Source organism: Eptatretus burgeri, chromosome 6, assembly GCF_056783735.1.
Source record: "Eptatretus burgeri isolate ZD-2024b chromosome 6, Ebu_testis_v1, whole genome shotgun sequence".
Lineage (NCBI taxonomy): Eukaryota > Metazoa > Chordata > Myxini > Myxiniformes > Myxinidae > Eptatretus > Eptatretus burgeri.
In genome coordinates, this window is record NC_140966.1 from 33,282,511 (window position 1) to 33,305,874 (window position 23,364).

Genomic DNA, 23,364 nt, shown 5'->3' on the forward strand with positions numbered 1-23,364 from the left:
AAAGTGGGCGTGTGTCGTTTTTGATCCGTTTTTGAAGCACAAAATCCGTGATTTTGTACACGCTGTTCGGCGCGCGCCCTGCACGAGTCCAACACCGGTACCCCCAAGCGGCGCAAGAACAGTGGCGATGCGACGGTTGCGAGGTGTGACGTGAAGGTCGTGGCGGTTGTGGTGAAGCGGCGTTGTGGTTGGTGGTTGATGTTGTGACTGGTGGTGGTAACAATGGCGGTTGGTCCAAATTAAAGATAGTAAAAGAAAAACGGCTATCCTGAAGAGTCGCAGCACGCATAAATGACATGTATTCCCACTAGACAACGGGTTTGGGCCTAACTACACATGTACTTACCGAGATACCTCACCTAAGGGACCTGAATGGTGGTTTGCGAATTTGGTAACCACAACAATATTCTCAAAGCAGCCACAAGTACAATTACACATTAACAGAACAATTGGAGATTCCAGGAAGAACATACATAAAAACATTAAATTGAGGTGTCTTGGACATGATGAGAGCCTCACAGTTCCTAAGATAAAACGACTATATATAAAAATTACCCCCGTGTGGGGGTGACGGTCATCTCTATAAGGTTTTTTTTTACTATCATAATCGATTAACCATTGCCAGATATCTCCTAAAATGACAGACGAGATAGGTTTTGAAAATGGCGACTTTCACAATTTTCGTGACCTCGACCCTGAACTCGAATCCGGGAAAAAAAAATGTCGTTGGGTATCACTCATCGACCTCTACCCACATACCAAATTTCAGCAAGATCGGAAGTAAAAAGTTTTCTTTGTACCGGGAGGTGTTTTTGACCATCTTCCAGGTTACGTGGCAGCCAAACGGGACGGAAATTCAAAAATCTGTCTCGTTAGATACAAGATAATATTTTTTACTATCATAATCAATAAACAGTTGCCGAATATCTTGTAAAATGGCAGACGAGATAGGTTTTGAAAATGGCAATTTTTATAACTTACGTGACCTCGTCCCTGACCATGAACTCGGACAAAAGTTATATCGTTGTGGAACACTCATCGACCTCTACCCACACACTAAGTTTCATCAAGATCGGAAAGAAAAATTGTTGACGGATGGACGGACATTTGATCAGGCTTTATTAGGTCATCTTGGTAGAGATGACCTAAAAATGCCAGAGTGATTATAAAAATGGGGAAAAAGAGAATTTAGAACTTGCAAAGATAAAAGCATGTGGAAAAGGAATTGCATTCAAACAGCAAAGTGATGTCTTTCAAACCAGGTATGGCACAGAAGGGAGAGATGGCAGGGTAACCTACGCCCGAGTGGTACGCCGAGGTTCGAATCTCAGGCTAGCTATGAACTGTCATCTGGTGTTTCGGGGAATCATTGTGTGTGCTGTCCCTCAAATAGACGTTAAGCTGGAGGACCCATCTGCTGGCATTGGTGTTTGTTAAAAACACCATGGTGTCTTTCTTAAAAAGGAAGTGAGTTGTTGCCGGCAACCTGAACAAATTCCACATATACCTGAACCTTCAATCAAGTATCAATTCTGGCTAAGATTGTTTCTTGCCGAGAAACGTTTCTCAACTTGTCTTATGGCCCACATCTCTGCCATGCGTATAGGCCTCAAAGTATTATTATGATTGGTAATTATTAGCCTGGAAGCAAAAGCCTGGTTTGAATTTTTCCAAACATTATGATATCAATTATCTTATGGCATCCTTTCTCTTTCACGTAATGTGTCCAAATAGAAGCTTCTCCACAAATCTTATCCACAAGAGCATCGAGTCTCCAGCACCCGGGAAATCTACACACTTCTTTTCTGCAAGTGGTCCAGTACCTGCGGCTTGCAGGCTGGTCTGGGACAAGGAGTAGGTACAAATATGATGTGGGGGGGGGTGGTAGAAGGGGAGGGCACTTTTCATTGTCAAGAGGTTCCAAGAATGGCCTGCAGTGTCTACATGGTATGATGGGGTCCTGGCGTTCCTCACGGAACCAGTTTGTCTCCCTCTATCGTTCCAAAAGCGCCGAAGAGCAACGAGCACAAGAAACTCACCAACAACTTCTCAGACCATTTCATTTGCAAAGTCTCTAAAATACGTAATGATCGAACACATGCTTCAAAAAAATGCCAGAAGATTTTCATCAAATTGTCAACATATTTCATCTTCCTGGCCAAATGCCAGACACTTATCCCGGGTCGACAAGACATTTTCTGCAAACCTCCCTATATTTGACATTACAAGTCATGTTGTGTTTGTGTATGTGAAATTCAAAAGTGCTAATGCAAAAATTAATTTTATTCTAATGTTTTTGTTGGTTAAAAGCAGAGAGGAAAATACCAACATGCTTGTGATGCCATTGCTCTACAACAAAACAAAAAAGGTTTGCTCTGTTGATTCTTGACTTTCGTTTTTACCTTTATTTTGGTGGAAGGGGTAAGTGGGATGTAGCCCAGTGACTCCAACACTTCGAGCTTCTGTCGCTGAGCATGTGGTCCAACGAGCAAAGCAAAATGTGTGGCCAAGTGTCTACGCAGCAGAGTCTTGCTCGGAGGGATGTTTAGCAACAGCGCCATTGACTCTATCGAGAACCTCGGCTCCAAGACCTGTGACATGAGACAGACAGACGTCTAGACAGCAGCAAAATCTGGAAGTCAGAGCTCTCCTTGCAAAAGAGAAGATGCAGGATAGGTGGCAATAAGTTCAGAGATGACAAACCAGAACAACATGAGTATCGGCCCAGGAAAAACAGAAACTTAAGAAGTACATTCACAATCAAAACTGCATTTCCTTTTTTCAAAAACAAGGATAGAGGCAATCTATTATAATTTGCAAACAAATTGGAAGCTTTTGCCTTCTTGTATGTGAACAACTCCATATATGCGCTCTCCCTTCCCCTTACTCTTATCTCTTCCCAAGCTTCCCTTCACTCTCAACTCCTCCCAAAACCACTGAATCGACATCTTAATCTCTTTATTTGTCTGATCGAGTTACCTTTGGACAAAACAGAGGTTGTGGCCTGACGGTTTGGGAGGGTTATTAGCCTGAAGGGAAGATATTACGTTGATGATTGGGGCCCAGATGAATCTGATGTTCATCAACTCAGATGGAGATCTGAAGAATTCCTTCAACCTATTGACGGCCTGTCAAGAGATTATAAACTTCCAAATACTTCCAGGTAAATATAGAAACATGATAATTCAATGAATGACTCAGAATAACTAAAATGTAAGCATCGAATTATGGGAATTGTCAAGCAGCCAAGTGTGGAGCACAGATGTTGGCACCTGCAAATAAATAAATAAAATTAATTGAGTTACATTTTCTGCTTAATATATTTCTACATCTAATGCTGTAAAGTGACCAAATTTATAGGGCTGGAAGGATAGCTTTGAAGCACACGCACTCAGTATGTGGCGCACTCACCTTTGAGCGCATACACTGACTGACTAACACAGGTCAGGTATGGTAGCAGGCCCGTCGCTATGGGGGGGCATTTGGGTGCAATGCCCCCCCATGGTGCATCTGGTGCCCCCCCACTTGTACGCCACCCATTTATGCCCTGTTGCACCATGTGAACAACTTAGTGTTTAAGGACGAGCGCCCACTGTGACCTTGCTGTTTAAGAGTTCACCTGTGTGAACGAAAACCCTTATTCCAGATGTTCAACGTGGTGACTAATAAGGCCTTCTTGGATAAAGTGTTCTTTAATAATATCCTTCTTTGAATAACAGTCAAGAGATAAGTGTGCGCTTCCCAGCGCATCTCCAAAAGCAATTGGCAAGACAATACAGTCCAAGCCCACAAGATAAAAGATAATAACGCAAACACCAACGCCAGCAGCCAAGACCTCGTGTCGAATGTCAATGTTGTGGGTGGTTTTATATATATATATATATATATATATATATATATATATATATATATATATATATATATATATATATATATATATATATATATATATATTTATCGTGGATCATTTAGTTTTAAGGAATAGCCAATCAGCGTATTCGATATGGAGACCCTATTGAGCAGGTTACCTGATTGGTTGTAAGTTAGGTATAAATGTAATATAGTCATAATATGATAATATGATTAAGGAAAAGACATAAATTTACATTATTAAAGATGAAGTGCACGTGCACCACGTGACCTTCACAACCCGTCAACCCTCCATCTTACAAAAGTAATTTTATAATAAAAATTAAAAATGTGTGTTTGCAATCGTGTTTCCATTTGAAATGATGCAGATAAAACCTGTTTTTGATGGATGGATCATTTAATAAATAAAACCGTCAACCGTGAAATCTCTCGAGTCGCGACATTAGTGACGCGAGTCACGAGGGACGAATCACAGAGCACGAGCTCGCAGCAGGAGAAAAAGACGCGGATGATGGATATACGAAAATGGCTCAGAAAAGGAAAAAATGCAAGCGACGAAAATGAAGAAGATGATGAAAGACATGTTGTGGGAGGAGTTGGAGGAGGAGGAGACAATCATGTCGATGAAATACCGACAGAAGCTGGCCAACCTGGCCAAGCCAGCAATGTTAGCCCTGCGGCTGGAGCCCCAGCGCAGGCAGCCGAGTTTCCACGCTCGGCGGCGGCCTCGGGATCGGGTGTGACCGTCAAGCCGCTTCCCGATGATCTTGGAAGTGAGAGACCGAATCAAGTTGTTCTACAGCGGTACCCTGGCCATCTGTTGCAGAACAAGAGTCGCTCGTTTGTGTCCTCGTGGTACCAGACTAATGAATGGCTGGAATACAGTGTGCAGACAGATGCAGCATTCTGCTATCCATGTAGGAAGTTTAACACCGCACGTGGCCCAGTGGACTCTACTTTCACAGTGCGAGGCTACCGGAATTGGAAACATGCCGTTGAGAAAGGCAGGGGGTTTCACAAACACGCAACTTCAAAGGAACATTTAACTTGTGTTTTGAGGTGGAAGGAGAATGAGAGGCGCATCAATTGTGGTAAGGAGATTTCCACACTCCTCAATGCTGACCAGCTAAATAGAAACCGGTACTATGTGTCTGCTCTTATAGATGTTGTGGGATTTCTCACCGAAAATCAGATACCTTTTAGAGGGAGCCTTGATAATTTTGAAGATATGTCAGATGGGCACAGTGGGCTCTTCCTCTCGCTTTTAAACTACTCACTCAAAAAAGACACCGAGCTAGCCGAAATAATAAAGCATATCCCACGAAACGCAAGCTATACTAGTCCGGAAATGCAGAATGAACTGATCTGCACATTGAGTAATGTTGTGACGGATGCCATCATGGAAGAAGTAGGCACATCGTGGTTTACTATCAAGGTGGATGGAACGAGGGACCCCACTGAATGTGAGAACATATCAATCATCTACTCACAATAGCTACAGCCGACGCTGGAGATGCAAAAACATTGATAGACCTAATAATTGCAGAGCTGATAAAAACAGGACTTGACACATCAAAAATATTAAGTCAGGTGTACGACGGGGCTTCGGTAATGGCTGGGAAGCAAGGTGGGGTGCAAAAGTTGTTGCAAGAGATATTGGAAAGAGAAATCCCCTATGTGCACTGCTTAAATCACCAACTCCATCTGATAGTTATCCACGCACTGGCAGCAGAAAAAGCCGTCACTGATTTCCTCGAGGTTTGTTGTTGCCTGTACAAATTCTTCAGAAAGCCCACTGTTGCTGCACAGTATAAAGGAGAGCGGTTAAAACGACTTCTTGATCAAAGGTGGACGGGACATTTAGCCACCGTGTCTGTGATCATAGGATCTTTGAAGGATATCACATCCTGACTGTCAGAGATTGATGCAGAGCGCGCCTACGGTGCAGAGATGAGGATGGAGGCTATTGGGCTTTTGCAGGAAGTCTCTGGGCCTGCCTTCATGTTCATTGCTATCTTTGTACAAAAACTGCTGATGTTGTTAAATGGCCCTAACAGACTCTTGCAGGCAGAGGACATGGACTTGCTAACGGGGTTGGAACTGGTGGCGAGTGCTACAGAGTGCGTGAAGAAACTCCGCTCTGAGGATGAGTTCACTGATCTGTGGAACAAGGCCAACAATGCTCGCACTTCTACACCTGCACCACCAAAACGGAGATGCACAATGCATAAGAACTTGGAACAGTTTGTAGTTTTGGAGCCTACAGGACAAAACAACGACAATGACAAGACGGAACTACAGAGGGTTTTTTACAGCGCAATTGACACTGTGCTTGGAGAGATCGCTCAGCGCTTCAGTGAGCGCAACACACAACTCGCCCGTTCACTCGCTGCCTTGAATCCTGAAAATGGCACGTTTTGGATCCCCACTTGCTCCAGCACATCATGACATTAACAAAGTCAACCATCAGTGAAACAGAGTGTGTGGTTGCAAAACATTTTATTCGCTCACAGACAGAAAAGCAGCCAAACGAGAGATGGACAACACAAGAACTCCTCTCAACATACCACAAAACGCTGGAAGCCATGCCAAGTGTCGTGACTGCTATGAGACTTGGACTAACACTTGGTGCATCCACTGCCATGTGTGAAAACTCATTCTCAACATTGAGGAATGTCTTCACTGACCACCGACGGTCCATGCGCCATGCACGCAAGGCACAACTGGTACGGCTGGCCTTCGAGAGAGACCTCACACGTAAATGCCTGAATGAATGGAAGGAGAAGGTCCTCAGAAGATTCCACACCAAGACACGTCGCCTGCAGCTCTTCTGACAGCGAGTACTGTGGTATAAAAACTATACGAGGAGTTCAGATTGTGTGTGTGTGACTGCTGGTGATGCGTGTGTGGTTGTGGTTGCAGTGTGGTTGTGATCAGCACCCGCCGTGGTCGGCTGCTTTGTACTTCTGATGTTTCAGTTAAATGTTGTGTTTGGTGCTTTGCATATCCCATATCTAGTACTTTCTGCATAACCTTACCTCTGTGTAATTGACTGCTTTAAATGCGGACCTTGTGGTATCTTCAGGCCGGTCGTATTTGCTGTTGATAGTTTAACGTGATGATCGCAGGTCATAGCCGACTGTATCTTATTTCAAAGTGCACTGATTCTGGTGCCAACCTCTGCCGTTTAGTCATTGTATCTCTGGTATATTAATTTTCTAATGCCAATTCTTCACAACGCCTTGTATAAGTGCACCTGAATTGGTGCCAATTGTCTAATCATTGAATATTTGCATTGTGAATGTGCCAGTTTGTTGCGGCTCTCCTGCATTCAAATTATTTTAGGCCAAAAACATCGGAACATATTAAATCTAGCTGAGATCAATTTGGTTAGTATGCGACGGCAACCTCAGTATAGATGTGTCAATGCTGCATGAATACAATAGTATACCGGGTTATCAAAAATATTAAATAAAATAATTGTGCCCCCCCATCCAGTTCATATGCCCCCCTTAATACTGAGCTCTGGCTACGGGCCTGTATGGTAGCATGTGCCGGAGCAGCGAGTCGCTGTGGCCACTTTCTGCCGGTACTCCAGGGGCCTCCGTCTGGCCATCCCTCAGGCAAATGCCTGGTCCATTCCCATCTCCTTGAGATGCCGATCAATTTGCTGCAACCACGAGGGCACGTGGTTTGCCCATTGGCCTCCTCCACTCATGAGACTCCCTCGCTGAGAGAATCTAGTGAGCATGATCTGCGGCAGGAAAACGAGCCACATGTCCATACAGCCGCAGCTGACGCTCTCGGACAATCCAGGTAACAAATCTCATTTGAGTTTCTCTCAGCAACCGCTCGTTGGACCCAAAGTCCGACCAGCGAGAGCCAAGGATTCTCCGAACAGACCTAGTACCAAAGGAAATAAGTCTCCATCTCAGATCCCTGGTCAGAGTCCAAATCTCATATCCGTAAAGCAAGACTGGAAGCACCAAGGACCTGAAGACTTGGACTTTCGTCCTCCTGCACAGGTACCGACAGCACCACACCTCATGATCCAGTGAATCCATCACTCCCAAGGTCCGACCCAGACGTCTATTGACCTCTGGCTCTCAGCCGTCTCAACACATGAATATCACTGGCAAGGTAAGTAAGTGAATCTCTGTGTGACCTCAACATCCTCACCACAACCAGGTACAGACAGGACAGCAGCATCCAAGATGTCATTGAAAGCCTGGATCTTAGTTTTGACCCAGGAAACCTGTAATCCCAGCAGCTACGACTCCTCATTCAGCACCTCGAAGGCAACAAAAAGTATATCCAGTCTCCGCAAAGATGATTGCATCGTCTGTGACATCAAGGTCAGAGATCTTGACATTCCCAAACGATGCACCGCAGTTTGATCTCTCCAACATCCTCCCCAGAATCCAGTCCATACAAGTACTGAAAAGTGTGGTGGGCAGTACACAATCTTGACACATCCAGTAATAACTGGAAATACGATAGAGATGGTACCACCACATCTCACAGCATTCTCAGTACCAGAGTAGAGTTCAGACATCAGATTCATCAGTTTTGGTGGCACCCCACGAAGGCCAAGAATCCTCCAGAGGACATCCCGATTCACTGAATCAAACACTTTACAGAGAACAACATAGGCTGCAAGCAGCCCCTGCCAAAACTCTCGTCTGCATTTGGTGAGGACCTGAAGAGCAAGGATACGGTCAATCGTTGACCTCTTTGGTGTAAAGCCCGACTTCTCTGGACGCTGGTGCTCAAGCAGATGGTGGCGAACCCTATCATAAATGATCCGAGCAAAGATCTTGCCCGGCACTGAGAGCAGCGTCACCCCTCGGTAGTTGTTACAGTCTTGGCGATCACCTTTCCCTTTCCAGAGAGGGACAACAAGGCCACTCTTTCAGCCAGTTAGGATGATGCCTGTGTTCCAGGAAGAGCACAAAACTGCATGCAACGACATGAGTGCAGCATTTCCACCAGCCTTGTGAAGTTCAGCATGGATGCCACAGATCCCAGGAGCTTTACCCCATTTCAAACGGTCAACACGGCCTGTTTTTCCATAAACAAAGGCAGATCATAGTTAATTTGAGGGTCAGCAACAGGGATTGTAACACCCCTGACATCCAACTCGACAGCTGGGGGATCAGCCTGGTACAACCGCTCAAAGTAACTGGACCAGCGGGCCTTCACTTCAGATTCCTGTCAAGAGCCTACCACTCTCCACTCTAACTTCAGTACACCGGGGGATGGGCTTGGAGGAACTCAATGCGCGAATTCCCCCTGTCAGCAGGACGAGAATAACTTTACCACAGGTGATGCTCTACCCCCTCACAGATTCCTCGCACACAGGCCTCCTTGTCGTCCACCTTTAGTGTGTGTCCAGTTTTACGCTTCAGTTCCCTGAACAACTCAGCTCTGCATTCAGCCTGGCCCTGCCACTCTGGTCTATGGTATCCAGTGTCCCTTGAGACAAAATTCTTCTTCGCCCGACGGTGAGTTCCAAAGCATCCACCGGAAACATCAAGGACGGTGGTCTTGAAGGCGCTCCACAACTCTTCAGGATTCCCCAAAGTACCCAGACCCCCCAAATCTCCACTCAGCCTGTTCGCAAACTCCTCAGCCACCCTCTCATCCCTGAGCTTGCCAACATCCAGCCAAGGCTGGGATGGTACCATTCTCCCAGATCTTAGCTTCAACTTCAGAGTTGCTACAACAAGCTTGTGGTCGGTATGGAGGAACTGAGCACTCCGGTGGACCCTACAGTTCTGGATCATCCTCCAGTGAACATCAATGAGCACATGGTAAGTCTCCTTTGCCACACCGCCAGCGTTGGAATACCAAGTCCAGCGATGAGCTTGTGGGCGCTGAAACCATGAACCAGCCACCCGAAGTCCATGACTTCTTGCAAAGTCAAGGAACTTATCGCTATTCAGGTTCACAGTTCCAGACCCATGGGGACCAACACACGTCTCATAACCATCCCTATCATTTCCATTCGATGGAATGAAATCCCCCAAGACTAGAAGAGTATCTCTTCTCTCCAAGACTAAATAATATCAATCGCAGACTTCTATCCCAAACAAAGTAAATCCCCCAAGACCAAGTAAACGACTTCCTGTCAAAAAGAGCTTTCCATATCATGACAGCATTGTGTCAGGTGATTGGAGGCTTGATAAGGAGCTATTTGCCCACAATCATTCGGCAAGTCATGCATTTGGCCACATGCACAATCAGCTATGGAGCGCAGCATCCTACATATCTAATGGCAGGACCGAATTACTAATAACCAAGTTATGGAGCAAACATGCTTAGCATAGAGGCCATGGCCCCATAGAAGCAGCAAACTTGGATTGGCCATCTCATCAGGCTGGTGGAAGACAGGATCCCAAAAGCTGTTTTGTACGGTGAGCTCTCTTGCAGAAAAAGGAATACTGGACAACCGCTAATACGGTACTTTGATGTAACCAAGAGGCATTTATGAGTCACTTGCATTGACCACTAAACCTAAGAGAACAATGTCAAAAACAGGCAACAATGGCAGATTGCTGTGAAAAATTGTGTGCAGTGGCAGAGTCCAACAGTACAGCTTCTTCTTCTTCTTTCGCATGCAGCACAAATCTGCGAGATAGCATCATGAGCTGAAGGTGTGACTGTGTCAGTGTAGCTCGTCCACTTTTGCTAAGGACACCGTGGGATCGCAAATGTCCACCAACTAAAGCCAGCAGACGGGATGCTCGTTTAACATTCAACCGAGGGTCGGCATACACATTGATGAATGACACTGCCTGTGACACACCGGGATGACAGTTTATAGCTGGTTCTGGATTCAAACCCAGGCTACACAGCTCAGAGGTGAGTGTGGGTACCTCTTGGCTATCTTGTCAGCTCAAGGCTGCTGCAGAGGCCAAACAACTTTGTGGGTATGAGCGAGCCCAACGTGTACCCCCAGGCTGCTGGCAGCTAACCCCGTTAATGTTTAGCTGTCAGCAGTGCGGTCGTAATATTGCAGCCCGCATCGGCCTTATCTCACATGAGAAGGCTTGTGCCCAAGCAGAACCTTTTTGTCTTTTCTCTTTTTCAGTGCTTTTACTATTTTGCATCGTTCCCCCTTCTGCCCCTGTTCCACTGTGAAAAGCCATACTCGCCCCTGAGTAGACCACGGAAGAGGTGAGTTATCGCTGGAACCAAAAACAAATTACAAATTCCTGACACTTTCAAACGTCAGGCCTGGCTAGCCAGTTTGCAAAAGATGAGGGCCAATAACATTCCCCGACAGACCCCACAAGGAAGTGGGAATAATTGTGGCCGAGAGAGTAAAAACAACGAAATCATTTTTATTTTACTTTCAGGGCCCCGATTACGTCCCTTCTATTTCAATCGTCACATAATATATTCTCCCTGGAGCAACTCCTACCACCCTCATTATGTACATAATAAATAGATAGCACTCGAGCTCTCATATCCAAGTACAGTAGTAAAAAAGAAGCAAATAAAATGAGGATATACACACCATAAGCCCTCCATGCACACCACTTCCACGAAGATTGGGTGCATATTCGGCAAGGTCCGCTGAGCGTAGCCACTCCATCACACGATGATTGGTCCACTGTGTTACTTCAGATGGTGTTACCGCTACCTGTAAGCAAATGTACTGGGCCTTGAATGTGGGGGCAAATTAGAAATGTAATTCAACAGTATTTTAGATGACCCCCTTTATTGGATGGTGGGGAGGGGGTGGCAGTGGCTGGGGGGGGGGAATTGGGGATGGAAGCTGTAAATAGCACAATTTCCAAATGGCACCACAATCAGAATGGATTTCTCATTTCAAAGTGTACTTCCATTCCTTGATCCATTTTAGAAATACATTTTCTACATTGTGTTTCAATTCCCATCGTTGCCTTGTTATTGTTCAGACACAGCAAGAGCCTTCGCCACACAAACAAATGAATGCAAACCATTTGTACAGCAAAACATTGCAGATGGCACACAAGTCTGCCATACAGCATTTAATCACGCAAAAATACCCTCATTGTTTGCTTTGCTTAAAGAATTTCAAATATCAAATGGGCAAGATGGATATCTATGTAGTTTCAGCTTTTAAGGCTTATTGACTTAAGAGAAAATGGTCATCGAGCTTTCCAGTCATGCTGCCAGATTGAGTTACGAGTTTAACCGATGGCCATAGGGGCTGAGGGATATTAAATACATGGCTGCAACTAGCATGTGCAACAGTGTCATCTTGCAGGATTTGCTGCAAGCTTTTTGTTGCACAGCTTTGGCTGGGATCTAAGAAGCCAAGCTTGGTGGCCTTTTATGTAACTTTCTGTCTGAGCAGTGGGTGGGATTGAAGACAATAGGTCTTGGTTCTAGTGCAAAAACAAATGATTTGTTTGCCCAACAGATAAGATGATTGTTGTACTGAAGAGTTGGTGAGGCAAACATCGTGGAGAAAGAATGGAGAACAAATTCATACAATATCATGCAATGGGATATAGTGATGGTAAGGATCATGGAGAGTTAAATATATAGTCCTTGCCTCGTCAGAGGGCCTTCTACGCAGGCAGTTGGGGTGAAACGAGTTCATCCGCAGCACCTGTATTGCACGTTTGAAGCTTAGGTGATGTAGTGCACTGGTGACTTTGAGTGAAAGAAGATCATCCTAGAAAAGGGAGTCGGCAGGTGCGGCATTCCTTCAGGCAACACAAGGCGATGCATGCTGTGCAAGTTAGCCCAAAACGACAGAAAAGACCAGAACACATATTTTGCTTTTAATTCCTCAGAGTATCTCGAGGAAGATAGCTATACCTATGGTCAACGCAAACAATGATAATTCCTACTGTTTGTTCTCCAAAAGCTCTTGTACTAAAAAGATAAAGAAGGGATATAAAGGGGTTAAAGGGTGAGTGTGCACAAGCTTCCAAAGGAAGCTTTTACATCTTGTGATGTAAAAGGACCATTTCAAGGAAAGGCCATAAATGAGAGAAACTCTACACAGTGAGAGAATAACAGCACATGCTCTGGTAGCGAATGGAAATAAAGTGACGATATGGGGGTGAACAAAGGAGTTACCTTTATGGTAGTGCCCCCTTGAGGCCACCGAGCGAGAGAGATAGAGAGCAAGAAAATAAAAAACGAGAGTAAAGAAATGCATCAGTTGTGAAAGCGACATACTGCCAGGTTTAAACAAGCAATGAAGACGCCAAAGGAAAATAAATATGCCATACCGCTGTTATGTAATGGAGCATTCGCCCGTCGATCCGGGCCTCATTAAACTGATCCTTGTACTGTGAAAGTCCAACGTCGTCCAACCAACCTGCAAGCAGCATCATCATCAGTGGAACCAGAGAGTTATGAGGAAAGCGAAAGTCATGTTCAAAGTATCCCAAACTCGCATTAATCAATGAGAGATTGCTCAAGAATCAACATCACTCTTTCTAGAACCGAGCTAACAGAAACATTCATAACCACCACTTACGCGTAACCCAGTGGTGGTCAAGATTCCCCTTGCCGTCATCTTCCTCTGAGCCCATGGCCTGCAGTGCAAGTTGCAGTTTCTTCTTGTGCAGTGCATTTTTGATGCCAAGCTCCTAGAGAAAGCATGTAAGATGCAGTTTGCGAGACTACTTAGCTTCACTAAAAGTCTAAATAAAAATGAAGCACCTGAGATACATGACACTACAGTATTTTTGAAAAGCTTGGTGTTGGCTTAGTGGTTAGGGTGGCGGCTTGGGATCCTAGGGTCCTGAGTTCAAGCTCCGTTGGCCGCTGAATTAATACACAAGGGGGTTGACTCAGCCTGCCATCCTTCCGAGGTCGGCGAAATGAGTACCAGTGTGTACTGGTAGAGAGGCACTGCATCAGCGACACAGTCGCGCTTCCAAGAAATGATAGCTACCCCAGCAGCTAAGCTGCCAGACGCAAGAAGAAGAAGTAGATTAAAAAAACCCAAAAGAAACAAAGCATGTCAACAAACATTAAATGTGAATGTCCTCTTGGCACAAAAAGGGCATTTTTTGAGGTGTTCAGTAGAAAATAGTGTCAAACAATTGAAAAAAAATGTACGAAGAACGCAGAAGCTTACATTGAAATTTGATATTCACAAATTAAAAGTGTAATAAATGGCCTTCAAAAAAAATCATTTAAAGTTATATTTGCATTAACAATGTGGTATTTCTATATTTAAAATAGGTACTTCATTATGGATCACCAATATGTATAGTAGCAGAGACACATGGTAATTCAACAAAATGTAAAATGTGACTTCATTTTTTTTCCCTGACGTGTGTGCGCGTGCGTGCGTGCGTGCGTGCGTGTGTGCGCGTGCGTGTGCATGCGTGCATGCGTGCGTGCGTGTTGTAATCTCCACATATGGGTTTCAGAGAGTGGAACGGAGCCCTCCCAGGTCTCAAAGTAGCCACTTCGTAAAGCGTCCATAAATGAAAATATAAATAAATGAAGAAAAAAAAATGAAAAAAAACAAATGCAGGTGAGCGACCCGAGACAATGGGGGAAGCACGGTTCATTATTGCTTACAATGTGTAAGCATACCCCACGAGTACATGTGCACTGGTGTACAAAATGTTAGAAACACCTGCTGCTCTTTACGTTAAATAGACTGATCAGGTGAATCCAGGTGAGAGCTATGATCCCTGATTGATTGCACCTGTTAAATCCACTTCAGTGTAGATTAAAGGGAGGAGACAGGTTTTTAAGCCTCGAGATGATTGAGACCTGGATTGTGCATGTGTGTCATTCAGAGTGAATGGGCAAGAAAAAAGTTTTGAGTACCTTTGAACGGGATATGGCAGTAGGTGCCAGGAGCACCGGTTTGAGTGTGTCAAGAACTGTAATGCTGCTGCATTTTTCACACAACAATTTCCTGGGTGTATCAAGAATGGTCCACCACCCGAAGGACATTCAGCCAACGGCAGGCCAGCGGTCGAAAACGGTTCATTGATGAAAGAGGCTAAAGGAGGCTAACACGATTTGTGCAGAACAACAGACGGGCTACAGTTCGTCAACTGACAGTCCAGTACAACATTGGTGCCGAAAGACCCATAAAAGAATGCACAACTCGTCGTACCTTGACATGAATGGGGTATGGCAGCCTACCACCGTACAGAGTTCCACTTATTTCCACAAAAAACAAAGAACCTGTGGTTGCAGTGCGCTAAGGAATGAAAACACTGGACACTGTAGGATTGGAAAAACATTGCCTGGGCAGATGAATCCCAGATCCTGCTCTTTCACACTGATGGGAGGACTCAGGTATGGAGAAAACCACATGAGTACATGCATCGGATCCCTCCCAGGTCTCAGTGTGTGTGTGTGTGTGTGTGTGTGTGTGTGTGTGTGTGTGTGTGTGTGTGTGTGTGTGTGTGTGTGTGTCTGTGTGTGTCTGTGTGTGTCTGTGTGTGTCTGTGTGTGTGTGTGTGTGTGTGTGACTCCTACAGTTCTGGGCCGATTAAATCCAGACTTGCTACCTCGGATCAGCATGACCCTGATTATTGCATAGGGGTATTTTATCTTTCAGGTGGTCTTGGGGGGAGGTCAGGTATGGGAGAATGCGCCAGAGCAGCGCGTCGCTGCGTCCACTTTCCGCCGGTACTCCAGGGGCTCCGCCTGGCCATCACCCAGGCAGATGCCAGGCTCATCCCCATCTCCTTGAGATGCCGATCAACCTGCTGCAACCACGAGGCACGTGGTCGGCCCATTGGCCTCCTCCACCCAGGACACTCCCTCACTGAGAGAATCTAGTGAGCAGGATCAGCGTCAGGAAAATGAGCCACATGTCCATACAGCCACAGCTGACACTCACAGACTATGCAGGAAACAAATCTCATTTGAGTCTCTCTCAGCAAGAGCACGTTGGATACAAAGTCCAACCAGCAATAGCCAAGGATTCTCCGAAGAGACCTGGTACCAAAGGAATGAAGTCTCAGTCTCAGATCCTTGTTCAGAGTCCAAGTCTCACATCCACAGAGCAAGACTGTAAAGCACCAAGGACCTGAAGACTCGGACTTTCGTCCTCCTCCACAAGTACCGGCAGCGCCACACCCCATTACCAGTGAATCCATGACTCCCCAGGCCCGACCCAGACGTCTATTGACCTCTGACTCACAGCCAGCGGAGACATGAATATCACTGCCAAGGTAAGTGAATCTCTCCACGACCTCAACATCCTCACCACAAATAGGCACAGACAGGACAGCAGCATCCAAGATGTCATTGAAAGCCTGGATCTTAGTTTTGACCCAGGAAACCCGTAATCCCAGCGGCTCCGACTCCTCATTCAGCACCTCGAGGGCCCCTGAAAGGGTATCTAAAGTCTCCGCAAAGATGACTGCATCATCTGCGAAATCAAGGTCAGAGATCTTGACATTCCCAAACGATGCACCACAGCTTGATCTCTCCGACATCCTCCCTAGAATCCAGTCCATACAAGTGCTGAAAAGTGTGGGGGCCAGTACACACCCCTGAAAACCAGTGACAACTGGAAATAAGTCAGAGATGGTACCACCACATCTCACAGCACTCTCAGTACCAGAGTAGAGTTGAGACATCAGTTCGATCAGTTTTGGTGGCACCCCACGAAGACCAAGAATCCTCCAGAGGGAATCCCGATTCACTGAATCAAACACCTTACAGAGATCAAAATAGGCTGCAAGCAGCCCCTGCCGAAACTCTCGTCTGCGTTTGGTGAGGACCCAAAGAGCAAGGATACGGTCAATCGTTGACCTCTTTGGCGTAAAGGCGATTTCTCTGGACGCTGGTGCTCAAGCAGATGATGGCGAACCCTATCAAGAATTATCCGAGCAAAGACCTTGCCCGGAACTGAGTGCAGCGTCACCCTCGGTAGTTGTTGCAGTCTTGGCGATCACCCTTCCCTTTCCAGAGAGGGACAACAAGGCCCCTCTTCCAGTCAGTTGGGATGATGCCTGTGTTCCAGGCAGAGCACAGAACTGCATGCAACAACACGAGTGCAGCATTTCCACCAGCCTTGAGAAGTTCGGCATGGATGCCACAGATCCCTGGAGCTTTGCCCCGTTTCAACTGGTTCACCGCAGCCCGTGTTTCCACAAGCGAAGGTGGACCACAGTCGATTGGAGGGTCAGCCACAGGGATTGTAACAACCCTGACGTGCAACTCGACAGCTGGTGGATCAGCCTGGTACAACCGCTCAAAGTAATTGGCCCAGCGGGCCTTCACTTCGGACTCCTCTGTCAAGAGCCTACCACTCTCTGCTCCAACTGCAGTAAACGGAGGGATGGGCTTGGATGAATGCAATAAGCGAATTCCCCTGTAAGCAGGACGAGAATCACTTGACCACAGGTGATGCTCTACCCCCTCACAGATTCCTTGCACATAGGCCTCCTTTTCCACCTGAAGCACACGTACAGTTTTACGCATCAGCTCCATGAACAGCTTAGCTGTGCTATTCAGCCTGGCCCTGTGACTCTGGTCAATGGTATCCAGTGTCCCTTGAGAGAAAAAAAATTCTTCTTTGCCCTGCGGTGAGCTCCAAGACATCCACCGGCAACATCAAGGACGGTGGTCTTGAAGGCGCTCCACAACTCTTCAGAACCTCCCAAAGCACCCAGACCACACAAATCTCTACTCAGCTTGTTCGGAAACTCCTCAGCTACCCTCTCATCCTTGAGCTTGCCAACATCCAGCCTTAGCTGGGATGGTACAATTCTCCTGGATTTAAGGTGCAACTTCAGATTTGCTACAATAAGCCGGTGGTCGGTATTGAGGAACTGAGCACTCCGGTAGACCCTGCAGTTCTGGATCATCCTCCAGTGACCATCAACGAGGACATGGTCAATCTCCTTTGCCACACCGCCAGCATTGGAATACCAATTCCAGCGATGAGCTTGCAGGTGTTGAAACCATGAACCAGCCACCCTAAGTTCATGACTTCTTGCAAAGTCAAGGAACTTGGTGCTATTCTGGTTCATAGTTCCTGACCCATGGGGACCAACACACGTCTCATAACCATCCCTATCAGTTCCAGTCGATGTATTGAAATCCCCCAAGACTAGAAGTGTATCTCGTCTGGGGCACTGATCAACCACAGACTCGAGTGTGGCGTAGAATGCATCCTTCACAGTGAGATCACTCGCCTCAGTCGGAGCATAAACAGAGACCAGGGAAATGACACCTAAGGAGTGACAAATCCTGAGTCTCATAATACGCTCGTTGACCGGTGTTACCTCAATTATCATTGGTGTCAGCTTATTGAACACAGCTACAGCAACTCCTTGGGTATGGTAACCATCAGAGCAACCAGACCAATGGTAGGTGTAACCACCCACCATTATCTCGCCGCAATCCGGTCTCCGAACCTCAGAGAGAGCTGCAATCCCGATGTCAAAACGCTTGAGCTCAGACGATAACAGAGCCAGGTGATCATCCTCTCTTAGGGATCGGACATTCCAGGCACCCACCCGAAGGGACCGCCTCAGGTTAACCCAAGGAGACCGCCGTCTGGTGGACGACACCTCAGCACCACTCCGACACACTCTCCCTTAATCTGACCCGGGAATGTTACCCTGTGGTTTCCCTCCTATCATCAAAGATTGGGGGTCCCGAAGACTTTGCCCCAATCCCATCATCCGGTGAGCTGCCCTGCGAAGGGAAGCTGCACAGGAGGTACTCCCACGGAGTGGGTTTTCAGATTTTTTTGCGTTTTTGTGTTTTGTGGAATGAAGGGTTTTACGGTGGCCGGAGTGCAAATCCTGCCACCAACCTCCTAATAAGAAGTAACCCAACTGCAGGAGGACGTCCACTGACACAGTTGGGTACTATATGTGGATGGCCGTTGGCTCACAAGGAGCTCCTCCGCACTTTGACAGGTTTTGTTTTTAATCCTGCTGGGTGTACATATCCAAACACCCTCCTCACCAAAAAACCTGGTGGGGAGACGGTTTATTCACCGACAACCTGACCATGGAACAGGTTAGTACAGGTTTACATGATCCCTGTAAGCAAGTCACAGATCTAATCTGGCCTGACCTGACTGGCAATTCTAGGCCAACTCTGAAGTCCTCATGCAGTTCTGGGCCGATTAAATCCAGACTTGCTACATCTGATCAGCATGATCCTAATTATTGCATCGTGGTATTTTTATCTTTCAGGTGGTCTTGGGGGGAGGGTGGATGCAAATTCGCGATGTGAATGTGTATAATGTAGCACTTCTCCAGGTGGGAGAGGGCATTACAAGTCCCCACCCTGTCCCCACAATTTCCAGTGCAAGAGGTGGTTTGAATTACACATTGAGAGGTATTTTGGAGAGGTATTTTTAATTACACGTTTGAATAAGAATAATAACATAACCACGTGGCCAGTCCCATCGTGAGTGGGCGCTTCGAGTTTAATATAATATGCACAGCAAATGTAAAATTTTTTTTTTTTTTTTGTATACCTTGGTCGAGGCTCGTATGAGAGCTAACACACAACTCACAGCAAGGAGGCATGAGACAAGAGGGGCGGGAGTGGAAGGGACAAAACAGTGGGGAACAGACACATTAGGTGAACTGTGGAAGGGAGAGGGATGGGGATGGGACGGGGAACATGGCGAAGACAAGATGGACATTTCGGGGACTTTCAGGAAGGAAAGCAGGAGAAATGAAGGAAGTGGGCTTGGGTGGATTATCGGGGGTAGAAAAGATCGAGGATTTGGATGGGGGAAGATAAGAGGTGGTGGTGAACAGCTGTTTTGAAAGCCTGGAGGGAAGAATGGGAAAGAATAGAGTGAGGAAGTTTATTCCAAAGGCGGGAAAAAAGAGGAATGAAAGAGTGAAGATGAGCAGTGATTCGTGATTTTGGTAGTTTTACCAGAAGGGGGTTGTTGGCGGACCTTGAGCGCCCTGTGGAGATGTGGTGGGGACAAATCGCAGAGAGAGCAGGGGGGGCAAGGCTGGAGAGGAGTCGGTAGAAGAGAGAAAGACCACCGACCAACCTGCGGTGAGGTGATTGAGTGAGAGGCCCAAAGACTCAGCTTCATTGCGGGAGATGCCGATGATCTTAAATGCCCTGGTTTCGACAGCGTGAAGCCGAGAAAGGTGGGAGGCAGGAGCACCAGCCCAGAGGGGAGAGCAGTACTCCATCAGGCTACGGACAAAAGCTTTGTAAGTGGTCAGGAGCTCAAGAGGGCCAAGGAAGGACTTAGCGCGACGGAGGATTCCCAGTCGGCGACTGGCTTTTGAGGCGAGGTTGGAAATGTGACTTTCCCAGGAAAGGTCATGGCAGATAGTGAGACCCAGAAGCTTGAAAGAAAAGACTTCTGGCATCTAGCCAATTCAATTTCATGATATATTTTATATACTTAAAGGTCACTGTGATATCAAATTGACTTTCACAAAAGTTTGAATTATTTTCTATCTGCAGTGCAAACTTCTAGCATCCCACAAATGTTGCATGGAGAATCGCACCACAGATGTTAAACTCACCCAAACCGTTGCACAGTACTGAAACTAACCCAAACATTTGCACAGTACTCCATTTAATATCCGAGTTTGCTTGCTTGATGCAAGCTATACACACACACACACACACACACACACACACACACACACACACACACACACACACACACACACACACACACACACACACACACACACACACACACACACACACACACACACACACACACACACACACACACGAAGAGGGTGTTGGCTGAAGTATATTCCAGGCAAACTTCTGGCATCTGGCCATAGGAGACCCACTGGCATGTCACTGGTGGGTATAACCCCAGGCCTTGCTCATGTAATCAGCTGCACACATGCTTCAATTGGCAAAAGGAGCGTCCAGCTTGCTGCACCAATTAAACAATAACAATGTACAATGCACATGGAAATGGCCACTAATCCCGCCATTTACACTTAGGGGTACAATATCTGGTTATGCAGATCGTGCATACACTTAAACGGGCTTCCGTTGGTTGTAATCTCCATTTGCGGATATTCAGGAGGTGGGAGGGAGCTCTCCCAGAACTCAAAATCTTCACCTCTTATATTTTGTTGAAGGATCATGATTCGCGAACCAAATTGTGAAGTTTCGTTATTATAGTATCCTTCCAAGGGCTCTTTTCAGAACCTTCACTGAACCTCTGATAGCCACCACTTGTACCTCGTTTGGAGTGATATTCTGCGGAATGATTTTTAAGTACTCAGTAAGGGTTTTCTTCAACATTCCTGGAACTCTGACTACTACTGGTATAATTTCAGCTATCTTCAATTTCCATTTCCTCTTGACCTCATTTTTCAGATCCTGGTAGTTGGTCATTTTCCTAATTTCTGTGACATTTCGTCCGAAGTCATTGGGAACTGAAACCTCGATCAACAATGCCAATTTTTCCTTTTTGTGTTTGAGCACCATGTCTGGATGCAATGCTGTGTTTGCAATGTCCACACTTGATGGGATCATCTTGTTATACGTGAGAATTACTTGTTCATTTTCAAGGACTGACTTGGTTTGTGTTTCCATGATTGTTCTGCGACCGGGATGTTGAAATGTTTACAGATGTGCTAGTGGATTACTCTGCAGATGCTGTCATGTCTTTCTGTGTACAGCTGTTCTGACATGAGTTTTTTTTTTTTACATCCCGAAAGGAGGTGACTGGTACTTTGTTTCTTCCCACAAAACCTGCATTTGTCCGATTAGCTCAATCCCACCATTTTCATAAAAGCATTCTTGTAATGTACTTGGTATCGGGCATTGAGGGTGACACGTTCTCCATCCTAACTAATCTGACCTCTTCTTAGCCATTCCAAAGAGCCTTCCTTGTTGATCTCTGTCCTGTCAAACTCTTTTTTTTTAATCTTCCTGCTCTTTTTCTCATTCTCCCATTTGTCAGAGTATATCTGCTGATATATTGCTTATTGTAATTTTCTTTTCTTTTTTCTTTGCAATCATTGGGGCTGTGCTTGTTTCTGTTTTGTTTTCCTGTGTAATATCTATAACTTGCACCTGTTTTTGGGAGTTTGTTGCTAAATGGATTAAGGATCCCTTTTCTGGCCTGTTGTTTTCTTGCTCATACACAAATCTCATCCGATAGTCTGTTGAGCTCTTCACATACTCCGCTAGTCCTACAAACAATGTTCTGTGGTGCACTTGGTTAAGCTCCATCAAACCACCACCTCCTTCTCGTCTTGGTAAGTACAGTCTCAGTATGCATTGGTTTTTGTGAAACAATCTTGTGAATAGTTAGAAGTTTCCTTGTTTTGGTGTCTAGATTGTTGATCTCCAATTGTGGCCAGTGTATAACCACACAGCTATATTGGAATACCGGCACTACATGTTTGTTTATAGCTTTGGTTTTGTTTCTTGGGGAGAGGGATGACTTCAGAATTTGTCTTATTCTGTGTAGGTACTCTTTGCTCATTATTTTACGCATTTTTTTGTGTTGTACCGGAGGGGCGTTTTTCTATTCCGACGTATTTGTAGAATTCTTCGTTTTCTAGTTCCCGTTTTGTTGTACTTTGATCGATTGAGATATTGAATATTCTTTTTGTTTTTCCTTGTACAAATGTGCATTTGGCACATTTGGCAAGACCAAACTGCATTTGGATGTTATCCGAGTACTGCAGTACTAGTTTTAGTCCATATGTCAATTTCTTCTCATTTGGGGTGAAGAGTTTTAGATCATCCATGTACAGTAGGTGTGTTACCTTTCTTGTTTCTTTGGTCATTTTCTGTTGCATGTCAAACTGTATCCATGTCCTTGTTCATTGATGAGGTTATTCAGTGGGTCCAGAGCCAGACAAAACAGGAGGGAGAAAGACTGTCTGTCACCTTGTAAGAAATCACGTCATATCTTTACCCCTGGGATTTCAATATTTCCTTCCTGTAAGGTAGTATCAGAGTTGTGTTCCAGAGCATCATTGCTTTCTAAATTAGTGTGACTATCTGGGGTCAATTTTGGAAAGTTGCATTCAATTTCTAATCCATGAATGTGGGGCACAGTCAAAAGAATTTGTGTAATCTATCAAAGCTGTGGATAAGTTGGTTTGTCAGCGCTTGCAGTTTTGAAGTATGGTTTTGTTTAACAATAAATAGTCTATTTTTCCATAGCATTCTCTCTTACATCGCTTATGATCTGCCTCTAAAGCTCCTTGTTGAATGAGGTGGTCGTAAACTGCATTGGTAACTATCTATATATTACTAAACTCATCTTGTATGTATGTATGTTCCCAAAATACAGCCAAAACGGTACATGAAAGCGCAAAAATTTTAGTGCCACCTTACTCAACATTCGCCTGTGGTGTGCAGTACCAAGTTTCATTCAAATCGGGCAATGAAAAAATTATTAAAAAATCAATTTCTGATTCAGTCAAGTACTCTTCGGGAGAAGTTGATCAATGCAAACAACCTCAGCGGTATAGTTTGCTGGAGCTATCTTTTTTTTTTTTCTTGAAATGATTTTTTTTTCAACAACCACTGTCACAACGGGAACCCAACGGGTTCACGGGT

The 23,364-nt window shown here is 45.5% G+C and overlaps 1 protein-coding gene across 7 annotated transcripts in view; it reads right to left on the reverse strand.

Annotated features, from left to right (window-relative positions):
- The window catches only part of PPFIBP1 (PPFIB scaffold protein 1), a 262,577-nt gene that overhangs the window by 7,047 nt on the left and 232,166 nt on the right, over positions 1-23,364 (reverse strand). For all 7 annotated transcript variants that reach the window (XM_085884524.1, XM_085884523.1, XM_085884522.1 and 4 more), the window contains 5 exons: positions 13,358-13,469; positions 13,107-13,195; positions 12,419-12,541; positions 11,393-11,518; positions 2,403-2,591 (listed from right to left, as the gene is read on the reverse strand). In XM_085884524.1, coding sequence (XP_085740650.1) covers positions 2,403-2,591; positions 11,393-11,518; positions 12,419-12,541; positions 13,107-13,195; positions 13,358-13,469 — 639 coding nt within the window. The remainder of the gene's footprint in view (positions 1-2,402; positions 2,592-11,392; positions 11,519-12,418; positions 12,542-13,106; positions 13,196-13,357; positions 13,470-23,364) is intronic.